We start from the raw sequence: 13,217 nt of genomic DNA on the forward strand, positions 1-13,217 counted from the left end.
CCATCGATAGTGCACAGTGGACACGGGATAGGCCACAAGGAAGCGAAGCATGCACATGGCCCCTGTTGCCCGGTTGTCGTGACCCAACAATGCTATATAAGCAGCGACCGCGGCTGTAGAAATTTGATTTGAAGCATCTCATTACTAGAGCCCTCTGGTCCCTCTTCACACTTTTCTCGTTTAATCCAGCAACAGCTACAAGCACCGACAATGCGCCTTCTTGCCTCCTCGCTCCTCGCCGCTTCTGCAGCAATCTCGGCTGCCAGCGCCCAGACCTGCTCAACCACTGTACTCTCGTGCTCGACCCAAGCCAGCGGCATGGACTCTTGCTGTGTGCCGACTAACGGCCTGCTCGTCCTTGTCCAGCAATGGTACAATGGCCTGGGTCCGGCGGATCAGTACACCCTGCACGGCCTGTGGCCGGATACCTGCACGGGTGGACTGACTCCCAGCAGCGGCTGTGATGCGAGCCGCGTCTACTCGAACGTCGGCACCATCATTCAGAACTACAATCCCACTCTCTACAACCAAATGAGCATGTACTGGCCGTCATACACTGGCGACAACAACAGCTTCTGGTCCCACGAGTGGAGCAAGCACGGCACATGCGTCACCACTCTTGACCCAAGCTGCTACACGTCCTACACACAGTACCAGGATGTCAACGACTACTTTGCCCAGGTTCTGGGCCTGCGCAGCAAGTATGACTACTATACTGCGCTGAAGAACCGTGGCATTGTGCCAACCACGGGCAAGACCTTCACTGCCGCTGCGTTCAAGGCTGCGATCAAGGCCGAGCTGGGAATTGACGTCGTGCTCAAGTGCTCGAGCGGCACCTTGAGCGAGATCTGGACCTGGTTCAACGTGCAGAACAAGAGCACCTACGTCCCCACCTCGACCTGGGTCAGCGATACCTGCACTACCTTCACCTACCCGCCCAAGTACTAGCACTATTTTCTGCTTGGAACCGTCAATTACTTGGCGAGTTTACTAGCTGGTATTCCCCAATGAGATAAAATTTGCCCTCCTTGCTCTGAATGCAAAGTATAAAGCACGCTCATTTATGAGATAGAGACGAGAGCGAGAGTTGCATGCACTTGAATTCACATGTATCTGCTTCGTGGGCTAGCTGCATATCAGCAGTGCTGTTTGTTGTCGATTTTCCAGCTCGCTGGAGTAATAGTGCAATCGTCCTTGATAAATCGTGCGGTCCGCTTTCAGATGGCACTGCCGTATATGGGCCCTGGTCCAAATTAAAGGTCTGAAGGCTATTTCGCATGCAAGGCAGCAGGAGCCAAGGGCTAGGCAGTTGATCTCCGTGGGAATGATGGAAATCTCAAGTGTAGTCCATCTATGGCATTTATCTGCTGCTGTCCAGTACGCTTTACACCTCGCCACCAGCCTATCAGGAAGTCTGATAGGGATTGGTAGTGAGGCATGTCAAGTCCCTATGATGCTATCATGGAATACCATCCGAATGTTAGTACATATCCTGATGTGCAAGTGCCTAAATATATTGACGAGTGTCTATTGAGGAGCTTAACGGGTCCCCTAGCTTGGTGTAGGTATGCAGCCGCTTATATAGCCACCTGGCAGCTCAGTGAGCGTGTGCTGCGTAGATCTGATTATGAGTGAGAACTAATAAGCAATATATTTAGCCACTACCATACTGCATAAGTAGGTGGGCTGTAGTTTCAACTCCACCACTTCTGTGCTCACCGTTATTTCCTACTATCACTCCAGTAGAAGGAGCACAGCTGTAAAATGCATGTAGCCAATCTCCCAAAGTCTTCTGCTATCAGCGAATCATCGCAGCTTCCAGCTGCTGCTACATAGGTTTGAACTCGCTTCAAGAGATTCCCTTGACAGTCCTGGCAAGGATACTATTTCTAGAGACCGACTGCCTAACGAATATGCGCAGGCTAAATTTAAAACTCCACAGGAATCCTCACAGCGGGATTGCCAACCGCTATTCTGTGCTTGGCACGTAGGCTGGAGAAGGCCCCCAGTTTACAGGCAGCCACCACGCGGGAAATCCCAACTCTTATGGCGATATCCGAATCTTCAGAGACAGGTGTCTTTGCAGCATCGCATTGGCTTCCGCCATGAGTGGTCCCAATGTCCATCGTGGATGCCTTGGCACAGCCGGCGATCGCAGGTAGAGTTGCCCTGGAAATGGATACCTCGCCTGTATAAAAGGCAAGCTGGCTTACGCATCTCCCATGTAGATACCCATCATCATTAATTTCGGCAAACGCCTGCATTGTCAACAAGACTCTGCATTAACACGCAAAACATTTCTACCCTAATTCGATCCAGCTACCATGCGCTTCGCCTCGATCACTTTCCTCGCCTGCACCATTCTTGTTGCTTCGCTTGACATCATCATGGGTGCCTCAACTGGGTCCAAGGGGTCAGCGAGCTCAGCGAGGTCTGGACGTACTTCAGTGTCCAGGATTTGAACACCTACATTCCGACCCAGCCCAACAGCAAGGACTCGTGCGCCAGCAAGTTCCTGTACTTTAAAAAGTGACTGCATCCATTTTGTTCAATAAACAATCTCGATAGTATGGAACCGCATTATAGCTGTTGCTGAAACTGTTCTGTAGCAATACCGTCTATTTTCTATCATGTCTCCACAGAAACTACACTAACTGCTAGCGTGTGTGCATTGTAAAGGCTGTTTCTCACAGCCGGATGAATGAATGCCATCGGAACCATCTACCACTGGCTCATCGCAAAACAGAAAAGTGTACGCTGAACCAGCCACTGAGAGGACTGGTTCCTGTTAATGCAGAGCCAAACCGCTGAGCTACATGTGGAGCATGCTTGGCTCAATTTCAGAAAACTAAATGTATTCGAGGGCTATATCTACCAGTTCGGCTAGCGAATCTTGGTCCGCCAAAAACGGGTTTACATCACCGTTCTCTGCGATTACATTTAGAAATCTATTTTTATAGTGATTTTCTACACGAGGTTCTCGGAATAGAATCTGCTGCTGCTATACTCGGCAATCTCCTGGATCGGTCTCAAGGAGACCGATTGCCACAAAGAGGGCTGATGGGCTTTGTATGTGGTGAGCGTTCGTGCCGGCTCTTGGCTGGATCAGGGCAGTCAGGGTAAGTGCCTGGATCCCACCAGGTGTCGGACATATAAAAAGGGTGGCAGAGTCTGGATACAGCTTTCACTTATCAACATCAACAGCATCCATACATTTGCATTCACATCAACTTCAACTGCATCAAAAACTCTTCAAAAATGCGTCTCATTCTGATTACCTTTATCGCCTGCGTCATTCTCCTGGCATACCCGGAAATTGTCCACGCGGCAAGGAACAAGGCCGGCAAGGAGACTTCCGCGTCGACGGGTAAGACCAGCAGCAGCACCACCAAGGGTGGGTCCAAGAAGCAGAGCACAGGTAGCGATAGCAAGGCCGGGAGCGGAAGCAAGACCTCGACCGCTCCAACCAAGGACAAGAAGAAGGGCAGCAAGACACAGACTGATGCCCCCAAGTCCTCGCCGCCAGCTGGCACCGCATCGTCGCCAAGTGAGGAGCAAACCATCGAGCCTGTTACTCGCGACAAGTGCCCATCAAAGCCCGAGTCATGCTCGAGCAGCATCAAGGGACTGAGCACCTGCTGCTATGAGGAGTATGGAGTCCACCTGTTTTCGGTCCAGTGGGACAAGACGCTAAATCAGGCACCTGGATTCACCATCCATGGACTGTGGCCCAACACCTGTGCGAATGGGCCGGCGCCGGCGTCTGGCTGCGGCAAGTCGGACCGTCGGCTGAAGAGCCCCAAGGTGACCGAGATTCTGAAGAAGAACGGCCTGCTTGATCAGATGAACACGTACTGGCCGTCGCGCGGTGCGAGCAACGGCCAGTTCTGGATGGAGGAGTGGAACAAGCACGGGACATGCGCCAGCACACTCAGCCCCGAGTGCTATCCCGCACCGAAAAAGAGCAATGCTGATGCTGTCGAGTACTTTGGACGGGCACTGGAGCTGAACAAAAAGTATGACTTTTACACTGCACTCAAGGAAGGCGGGGTTGTGCCTGATGACAAGGAGACGTATACGCCAAAGCAGATCACCGACGCGATCGAGAAGAAGTACAATATCGCAGTTGACCTGCGGTGCAACGGAAATGTGCTGAGCGAGATCCGCACGTTCTTCAACCGTCAAGGACATCACCTCGTACGTGCCTATTGCTATTCCCAAGAACGAGGTTGGCGTGCCCAAGAAGCAGTGCACTGGCGACATTGTCTATCCAGCCAAGAACCCGCAGGAGTAAATATCTCAATTTGTACCAATAACATACGGTTTAAGCAGCATAGTAGCCCTTGCGCTGCTGGTTCTCCAGCTTGTTGGCGTAGAGGATGCGCAGGACGTTTGCCTCGACAATGTCCTCGACAAACATGTAGTCCATGCCCTGGTCAAAGAAGTAGAAGAACTCCTCGGTCTTGTTCTTGGGGCAGAATCCGCTGCGGCTGGCCGGCTTTGATGCTTGGGTCCTGGCACAGGTACAGCATGTTCTGGTGCGAGTCGTAGAACGTGTACGGCGAGATCGTCATTCCGCGCTTGTGGATCTCCTTGGCCAGCTGGTCGGGCGCGATGAAGCCACCAAGGCGCTTGATCTCCTTGGATCCCAGGTGATGTTCTGCGACTTCAGATAGGCCTCGGCGCCAGTGACAAAGAAAGTCCTTCCACGGTGAGACGATCTTGGCGTACTTGGCAACCTGGTCGAGACCCTTGGGCGTGAAGAAAGCAGGCGTGTTCTCGTTCAGGGCAACGACAGGCACATCAGTGTGGCTGGACAGATACTTTGCCGTGTCCTGGTCAAAGCACTGCCAGACCGAGGGACCGACCTTGGTGCCGGCCGGCAGCGGCTTGACTGGCGCCAGCTTCAGGTCCTTGTGAGCCGCGGTGTTGATCTTCTTGGTGATCTTGGCCCAGCCGTAGTGGTTCAGCGTAATGATGGCGCGGTCCTCAAGTAGCGGCTGTAGGTGCGGTTGGTGTTGTACAGCTTTGGCGACTTGAGCTCGGGGATGACGCCGAACGGGCGGCCCAGCTTGACGGTCAGCTCGCGGATCGTCTGCAGGTACTCCTCGAAAGTCAGCAGCCCAAAGTAGCCGTTGTAGATCTGCGGGCGGAACGTCATGTTGGCCTGGTGTGTGCGCACCTTCTTGATGTCCTCCAGGGTCATGTCGTGGATAAAGTACTCGTTCTTGATGTCATGGAACGTGCCGTCGTCGTCGGTCCACGTGAGGTTGCGCCGGTACTTTTGCAGCTCAGGGATCTCCTTGGCGTTGGTCAGGTCGCCAATCCACTCGTTGTGGTTGACAACCAGGTGGCCGTCCTTGGTCAGAGTCAGGTCGGGCTCAATGAAGTCGGCGCCCTCGAGCGCGGCCTGCCAGTACGAGCCGAGAGAGTGCTCGGGCATGAATGCCTTCTCGCCGCGGTGCCCAACGAGCTGCCGTCTTCTTGCCATCCAGCGTGTTCCACTTGAGATCGCGCGTGTCGTCGATGAAGGCTGATGTGGTGCCGATGATGGCCAGCGACGCGGAGGCGAGTGCGTGGATCCTCATTCTGTGGATTGTGATTAGAGCGACTAGGGCTATAGAAATAACTGATAGTGTGATAATCGGGGTGCGTGAGAACGACCGGTGGGGCTGGTACATGCGCGTCTGCTCCATTATATACGTGCGGGCGGGTAGCAGGAGGAGGGGGCGGTCTGATGCTAATAGTACAGAGTGCCGAGCAACTTTCACGCGCGGGGATGGATGGGGGGCGAGCAAATCAGCGGTCTGGCAAGCAATAATCTGTAGAAAAAACCGATTATGGAGGGAGGGCGATTGACATGTTGCGGGCAAACACTATGAGATTCGCACGAGGGCCAATGCGAGGTGACATGAGCGCTGCTGCGATTCGCTACTGGTCTAGCACAGGGCCGCTTTGCAGATACCGCTTTTGTACTGTGATGCCCGGCTGGCGATGGCGAGGTTCTTGATACATGTCATTACCGCATCTCTGAGCGCCAGCATTAGCGCACGTGCACTGTAATGTGGCCGCATACACACAAACGCTGCGTGTCCTGGCTGTGGCGACTAGAATTGGGGGAGGTGGAGTAAAGTCAACACTGGCAGAAACACATGGGGCGGGTTTTTCGGCAATCGATTTGGTCAGCCTGATCTGCAGCTTGCGGTTTCACAGGGATCGTTGCTCAGGAACACAGAAAAGGCTCGATCGATTGGAGCAACAGCTGGCTAGCCAAAAAGCATCTAGCTGTCCAAGCGCTGGTTTTGCTTGTTCTCGAGCTTGTTGGCAAAGAACGTGCGCAGGATGTTTGCCTCGACAATGTCCTCGACAAACATGTAGTCAGCGCCTTGCTCGAAGAAGTAGAAGAACTCTTCAGTCTTGTCCTTGGGGCAGAACCCGCTGCGGCTGGCCGGCTTGATGCCCTTTTCCTGGCACAGGTACGACAGGCTTTCCTTTGAGTTGTAGAACGTCCATGGGCACACCTCCATCCCGCGGCTGTGGATCTCCTTCACAAGCTGGTCGGGGGCTATGAAGCCGCCCATGGCCGCGATCTCGGTGGCATTCCATGTCACGCCCTTTGCCTTTAGCGAGGCTTCGGCGCCAGTGACAAAGAAATCTTTCCAGGGAGCCACAATCTTGGCGTATTTGGCCACGGCGTCCAGGCCTTGGGTGTGAAGAAGGCTGGCGTGACATCGTCGAGTGCAGGCAACAGGCACATCCGTGTTGTTGGCAAGGTACGCAGAGGTGTCCTGGTCAAAGCACTGCCAGACAGCTGGGCCTAGTGCAGAGCCAGCAGGCAGGGGAGCAACCGGGCTCAGAATGAGGTCAGAGTGCTGGCTCTTGTCGATGTTCCCTGTAATGTTCGCTAGGCCATAGTGGCTCAGAGTAATGATAGCACGGTCCTCAAAGTAGCGGGGATAAGGACGGCCCATGTTGTAAATCTTGGGCATCTTGAGTTCCGGGATGGCACCAAACGGCCGGCCCAGCTTCACCGTCAGCTCGCGCATAGTGCTCAGGTACTCGTCAAAGGTCAGCAGCCCAAACAGACCATTGTAGATCTGCGGGCGGTACTCCACATCGGACTGCATGACCCGCACCTTCTTGATGTCTTCCAGGGTCATGTCAAAAATGAAGTACTCGTTGGTCAGCTCGTAGACATGGCCGCTGGAGTCAGGCCAGGTGATGTTGCGCTTGTATTTCTGCAGCTCGGGAATGTCCCGGATGTTGGTGGTTTCGCCCAGCCACAGGTTGTGGCTAACAACGATCTGGCCATCGCGTGTCAGGGCAAGATCGGGCTCGATGAAGTCGGCGCCCTCGAGCGCTGCCTGCCAGTACGACGCATACGTGTGCTCAGGCACAAATGCACGCTCGCCGCGGTGGCCGATGAGGCGTGTCTTCTTGCCGCCAAGAGTGCTCCACTTGAGGTTGCGTGTGTCGTCAATGAAGGCAGCCGACAGGCCCACCAGCGACAAGATAGCGACGGCGATATCGTTGGTTCTCATGGATGAGTTATCGAGGAAATGCAAAGGTGTAATAGCAAAGGGACGAATGAAGATGAAGCAGCTCTCTCGGGAAGACATGCTTATAAAGCATTCCACACCTTGCCAGTAACATGCGGTAAAAATACTGTTGCGAAGCTGCCATCGATTGTTGACAGCCGCAGGAGAGGCTCAACAGCACGATTGCAGAGAGGAACATGGAATGTTCACGAGAGTTTGGCAAACAACACAACATGCACTTTTCCAGCAGAAGCGAGTGACAGGATGTGTCAGTCGATCTCGGTCTGGGTTGTATTGGGCTGGCATCAACCGGCGCATAACGGCACCTGCTGGTGCATAAACCGGTTCCAAACTGACGGGATGTTTACGAATCACAGCAGAAAATCTAATCAGTTATGTTTCATGCACGGGCGTTGGCAATCTGAAGGACTAAAATGTCGGTGGCACCAGCCAGCTTGAGCTGGTCCATCTTGTCGGCCAGCTGCTTCTTCTCGACCATGACGCTGACGGCAACCCACCCGGGCTGCTCCAACGACGTGACGGTGGGCGCCTGGCGGCCTGGCGTAATCGCGCAGGCCCTCTCGAGCCCCTCGCGGGCAATGTTGTACTGGCACAGCACAAACCGGCGGGCGGTCATCACGCCCTCGACACGCTGGCGGATGATCTGGGCCATGTCGGGGAAGCGCATGTGCTTGTTGGTGATCAGAACCGACTCGGTATCCAGGATCGTGTCGATGGCGTGCAGGCCCGCGGCGCGCATGGTGTCGCCAGACTCAACCAGATCGACGATGCCGTCGGCCAGGCCAAGTCCACATGCAGCCTCGACACTGCCCGACACAAACCGCACCTGCGTCCTCATCTCGTCCTCGCTGACACCTTCCAGCTCAGCAAACCGCTTCCGCGTCAGGTTGATGAAGCTGGTCACGATCCGCTTGCCGACGAGGTCCTGGGCTGAGGCTGCCGCGCTGGCTACCGGCGCCTGCACCTGCAGCTTGCATTTGCCAAATCCAAGGCGCATCAGCTCGGTCACGTCCTCCTCGGTCTGTGACTCGCGGATAATGTCCAGGCCTGTGATTCCAATGTCGATGTTGCCCTTGGCCACGTATGTGGCGATATCGGCGGCCGGCAGGAACACCAGCGCAATTGGGAGGTTTGAGACCAGAGCAATGTCGTGGCGCGGCTTGCGGTTGAACTCGATGCCAATGTTGTTGAGCAGGCCCAGGCAGTGGTCGTACAGGCGGCCCTTTTTCGGCACAGCAAAGAGCATGCGGTCGCCGACGTCTGGCAGTGAAGTGGTCAGGGACATGGTTCAAGCGATCGGAGATACGTTTACAAAGGACGGAGGGAAAAAGCAGCAGTGCTGATAATGAATGGAATGGCGACTTTGAAGAGGAGAAAGGGAGAGCAGGCTCTCTGTGGAGCCTCCATTCTCGGGTGGCGACGAGGGCAAATTGGAGAGCGCACTTTCCAGTGACTCATAAGGCTAGAGCAAAATATTTGAGCACGGTTGTTCTGATGAGCCACCGGTCCGCAGGCTTGTCTTTTTCTGGCTTCAGGACCACAGTCCCTCCTACTGCAAACAGCGGGAAGCAGACCCTGGGGGTTAACGTGAGTGTGTATCAAAATGCGCTAACGAAAAAGAAGGGTCACACAACTCTACTCCTACGAGGGGCTGCCCTTGGGCGCGGCCTCAACCAGGGCAGGCTTGCTCTTGGCAGACTGGCGCTTCTGGTTATCAGTGACCGACGAGAACACAGTCAGTGCCTGGGCAACCATGCCAGAGATATCGTTGGCAGACGCAGGCACAACAATTGTGTTGGACTCCTTGGCAATCTTGCCAAACGCCTCGACGTACTGCTGCGCAACATGCAGGCCAGCAGCCATCTCGCCGCCATCAGATCCACGAATGGCCTTAGCGACGCGGGAGATGGCCTCCGCCTCCGCCAGCGCGGTCTGCCGGATCGCCTCGGCCTCACCAAGGGCCAGGTTGATCTGCTGGGCCTTCTCGGCCTCGGACGCCAGAATCTGCGCCTGCTTGGAGCCCTCGGCCACGTTGATGGCTGCCTGGCGCGCTCCCTCGGACTCGAGAATCTGCGCACGCTTGCTGCGCTCGGCTGAGACCTGCGAGTGCATGGCCTCGACGACCTTGGACGGCGGGTGGATGTCGCGGATCTCATAGCGCAGGCAGGCGATGCCCCACGACTCGGACGCAGCGTTGATGGCGTTGACAATGTTGTGGTTCAGTGTGTTGCGCTCGGCCAGCGTCGTGTCCAGCGTCATCTGGCCAATTTCCGCACGCATAGTTGTCTGCGCCAGCTGCGCGACCGAGAACTCGGCGTCGGCCACGCCGTACGACGCCTTGTACGGGTCCATGACGCGGTAGTACAGGACGCCGTCCAGCTCCAGCGTCACGTTGTCCTGCGTGATGGCGCTCTGCGTCGGGATCTCCACTGCCACTTCCTTCAGCGACTGTGTGTAGGCGATGCGGTCCAGGAATGGCACCAAGATGGCCAGCCCGGGGTCAAGGATCCGCGAGAACCGGCCCATGCGCTCGACCACCCACGCCTCCTGCTGGGGCACAAACTTGACAATTGTGTTCGACGGCAGGCGGCGGCGGGTTGGCTGCCCGAGCTGCGAGCCGCGCGCTCCGCCATTGCTGCTGTTGCGGAAGCCGAGGCCTTGCGAGCTCGTTGCCATCAGCCGTGACTGGCACAGTGCGCCCAGGAGCGCCGGCGTCCGCTGCGTTGCCAGACGCGCATTTCGCGAAGCGAGAGAAACAAGAGAGTTCATTGGGAAAAGGGACGGGTTGGGAATTCAAAAAGTATCAGCACAGAAGAGCGAAGAGAGAAAGACGGGGCGTCTTGGCAAAACAATCCAGGCCCTGCTGGCTGGCTGGCGCGTCCGCTTTTTATACGCAAGCTGATGACGTTGGTGCAGCGCTTGGGCTTACGGGCATTGCAGATCTGCGGTGATGGAAATCAGCATTCAGCAGCCGAGGGTTATTGTAAGCAGCTGCCCTGGCTCCGGTCTGGCACCCGTTGGCATGTACGTGCAGACCCACCATAGGACACCTGGTGCCATGTCTTGGCACATTTTCGGGGCCAGCGGCCATCGCCTCGACTGTCGATATCCACTTCGCATCAGTCGCCAGCCCCCCATGCAGCCTGCAATGCTCGGGAATTCAGAGCAGCACTGATCTATGGATTACCAATCACACCAATCAGATCTCCATATCAACATATCGATCTTTTTTCGAGCGGGCCGATCAACAGGCGGGGCAGCTTTGCCTCAGCATATCTTCCGACAGCCGTCTCCACTTCCTCCAAATTTCAACAATCAAAGATAATGCTGTCTCGCGGAGCCTTGTCAATTCAGGCGCGCGCCTTGAAGGGAATCGCCCGTGCCACACCCTGCATGCAGACCCGTGCCGAGAGCACAGACGCGGCCAGCAGCGAATACCAGGGATCAAAGAACTACGTTCCTGGCAAGCAGGGCTACGCGCCAGGGTTCCCGCCGCCCAGAAACTGGCCAGCGGAGCCACGCGAGCCGCCTAAACCGCAGCTTGCTAGCGACCTGGCTGTGCCGACCACGAAGAAGCAGATTGACAGCCGCTCGTCCAACCCGGAGCAGAACGCGACGCGTCTGTACAAGCAGAAGCTGCGCGAGATGCGCTTCAGTTACCAGTACGACCACCTGGTTAAGCAGCAGGTGAAGCGCGAGCAGCAGGAGGAGAGCCTCGAGCGGGTGAAGAGGTACCAGGCCAATCGCAAGGAAAAGCTGCGCCAGGAGTGGATCGAGTACGACACCAAGGTGCGCTCGGACCCGCTGTCTGCTGAGAACGTGCTGAACTCGGAGGGCAAGACTCTGCTGAGCAACATCCCCGGCGAGGAGTCGCACGCTGATCAGCACCAGCCCGCAGTCGAGGCCTCCGAGGAGGACAGCGCCAACGAGGCTGTTGCCAAGCCCAGCGCTGGCCAGCCCGGCTACAAGCTGGCTCCGCCGCGCGTGTCCATTTCCATCCCGAAGGAGGCCAATGAGCTGCGGGCCCAGGAGCGCACGCGCAACCGCGAGCTGACGCAGGAGCGCCGCCACGAGCAGAAGGTGCAGGCGCTGATGGCCCTGTTCCACGAGGCAGAGTCGTTTGTGCACTACCACAACCTGGAGAAGAAGATTTACGAGTTCACCAACCTGTTGTCGGTGTCCCACCGCACTCTCGGCGAGCTTGTCGACGACATGAACTCCAACGGCGGCGTCACAACGTCTCCCGAGGTCGCCAGGCGCACAGTCGAGCTCCGCAACACCCTGCAGGGCACAACCGGCCGCAAGGGCGAGATGGGCATGGATGGGCTGATCGAGTGGCTCGACTCGCACCCCGAGGACGCCAACGGCATCCACCACCTTGACACCAGCGGCGATGCCACAAAGAAATAGGTCCGCATAGAATAGCTCAACAGCCCCTCAAAAGCAATACTATATTCAACAACCACTAGAACATGGCAGCAGCCAGAGCCAGAAACTCATCCTTGCTCATGCCGATTCCTCTGGCCAGCTTTGCCGAGCCAGCCAGCATGTCTTGCAGCGACTCGTGCAACAGCGGAGCATTAGCCTCGGCCAGATCTGAGCCACCCGAGGTCTGCTCCAGATCCACGCTTGCGCGCTCTGGCTCCTGCTCTTCATCGTCATCATTCTCGTCGCTGTCGTACATGTTCCAGTAGTCGTCCTCGGAGCCTTGGTCACTTGCTGCTTGGGTATCAGCCTGCTTCTTTGGCTTCTTCTCGACTGGCTTGTCTGGCTGCGGGAACTGGTCCCAGTAGTCGCCATCCTCGTCGCCCTGCAGGCTTTCGGTGAGAGCGTGCACTCGTTGCAGGTAGTCGGTGTCAGCCTCGGAGACCGTAGTTGCAAACTCTGCAAGCTCATGCGAGCCGCTCCCAAATTCGCAGGTATTAAAGTATGTCCACCTCCCATCCTCCCACGACAAAATAGCAACGTATGTCATCTCTGACGCATTGTCCATCGAAACTTTTGCAAACGGAATAATCGCATGGATAGTATCTGGGTCCTTGCGCATGTATGCAACGTTGCTGGGCGACAAGAAGCTCGGGATCCCAGAGCTCTCCTTCAGCCGATCAGCAAGAACATTTCGAATGTATCTGCCCGTTCCATCATCCTGCCACTGGAGTGCCCGGTCAACCTGGGCGAAAAACTCGTCGTTGAGCTCTTGAATGGCGCTGCTCACTGGTCCAAGGAAATCCCACCGCTGGTGCAATGCCACCGACGATATTTCCAGCAAGCCGTCGATGTTTGTATCTGCGCGCATGCAAAGGCATCGAAACGCTGTTTCTACCACATCCCGGGCGTGGTCGGCGTCTGCTGTTTCTGTCAGGAGTTGGCTTGTCATTTGCGATTAAATAATGAGATGAACAGTCATTTCTGACAAATGCCCGTGCACATCTGAAAAGTGTGGCTGAGTGATTTGCTTGTTCGGCCCTTATGGCAGGCAGAAGCGCTGCTGCCCATGGTGGCGCGTAGACTATACCAGAGTGTGCCACATGTGATGCAGTGCGCACATATATTTCCATGTAGATGTATATGGCCCTCCGTTGACTTGCTTTAAATGTTAATTAATATCTAGGCAGACTCCCAAATGCCTAGGTAAAGCTAATGCGGTATTTCAAGATT

At 55.8% G+C, this 13,217-nt stretch overlaps 8 protein-coding genes across 8 annotated transcripts; 2 read left to right on the forward strand and 6 right to left on the reverse strand.

Moving 5' to 3' along the window:
- Positions 1-318: 318 nt before the first annotated feature.
- Positions 319-948, forward strand: DL89DRAFT_274046 (ribonuclease T2; the record flags this gene model as incomplete). The annotated part of the gene is made up of 1 exon (XM_040889134.1): positions 319-948. One exon carries the CDS (start codon positions 319-321, stop codon positions 946-948), a length of 630 nt encoding a protein of 209 aa, XP_040746343.1.
- A 1,371-nt stretch (positions 949-2,319) lies between these two features.
- DL89DRAFT_265160 (uncharacterized protein) lies at positions 2,320-2,549 on the reverse strand (the record flags this gene model as incomplete). The annotated part of the gene is made up of 1 exon (XM_040886546.1): positions 2,320-2,549. A coding segment is annotated over exon 1 (220 nt), but the record flags the coding sequence as incomplete, so codon positions are not given.
- Positions 2,550-4,324: 1,775 nt separating this feature from the next.
- Positions 4,325-5,696, reverse strand: DL89DRAFT_290787 (PLC-like phosphodiesterase; the record flags this gene model as incomplete). Its single annotated transcript, XM_040890129.1, has 4 exons — positions 4,325-4,484; positions 4,528-5,000; positions 5,054-5,480; positions 5,506-5,696. The coding sequence occupies 4 exons, from the start codon at positions 5,694-5,696 to the stop codon at positions 4,325-4,327; spliced, it is 1,251 nt and encodes a 416-aa protein (XP_040746345.1).
- Positions 5,697-6,281: 585 nt separating this feature from the next.
- DL89DRAFT_255163 (PLC-like phosphodiesterase) lies at positions 6,282-7,541 on the reverse strand (the record flags this gene model as incomplete). The annotated part of the gene is made up of 1 exon (XM_040885321.1): positions 6,282-7,541. The coding sequence occupies one exon, from the start codon at positions 7,539-7,541 to the stop codon at positions 6,282-6,284; it is 1,260 nt and encodes a 419-aa protein (XP_040746346.1).
- Positions 7,542-7,938: 397 nt separating this feature from the next.
- Positions 7,939-8,805, reverse strand: DL89DRAFT_274047 (ATP phosphoribosyltransferase; the record flags this gene model as incomplete). The annotated part of the gene is made up of 1 exon (XM_040889135.1): positions 7,939-8,805. The coding sequence occupies one exon, from the start codon at positions 8,803-8,805 to the stop codon at positions 7,939-7,941; it is 867 nt and encodes a 288-aa protein (XP_040746347.1).
- A 395-nt stretch (positions 8,806-9,200) lies between these two features.
- Positions 9,201-10,235, reverse strand: DL89DRAFT_274048 (uncharacterized protein; the record flags this gene model as incomplete). The annotated part of the gene is made up of 1 exon (XM_040889136.1): positions 9,201-10,235. One exon carries the CDS (start codon positions 10,233-10,235, stop codon positions 9,201-9,203), a length of 1,035 nt encoding a protein of 344 aa, XP_040746348.1.
- Positions 10,236-10,883: 648 nt separating this feature from the next.
- On the forward strand, positions 10,884-11,969 carry DL89DRAFT_255166 (uncharacterized protein; the record flags this gene model as incomplete). The annotated part of the gene is made up of 1 exon (XM_040885322.1): positions 10,884-11,969. The coding sequence occupies one exon, from the start codon at positions 10,884-10,886 to the stop codon at positions 11,967-11,969; it is 1,086 nt and encodes a 361-aa protein (XP_040746349.1).
- Positions 11,970-11,996: 27 nt separating this feature from the next.
- On the reverse strand, positions 11,997-12,954 carry DL89DRAFT_265164 (uncharacterized protein). Its single transcript, XM_040886547.1, has one exon. It carries the CDS (start codon positions 12,934-12,936, stop codon positions 12,025-12,027), a length of 912 nt encoding a protein of 303 aa, XP_040746350.1. The 5' UTR covers positions 12,937-12,954; the 3' UTR covers positions 11,997-12,024.
- Positions 12,955-13,217: the final 263 nt, after the last annotated feature.

Source organism: Linderina pennispora (assembly GCF_002104995.1).
Source record: "Linderina pennispora strain ATCC 12442 chromosome Unknown DL89scaffold_2, whole genome shotgun sequence".
Lineage (NCBI taxonomy): Eukaryota > Fungi > Kickxellomycota > Kickxellomycetes > Kickxellales > Kickxellaceae > Linderina > Linderina pennispora.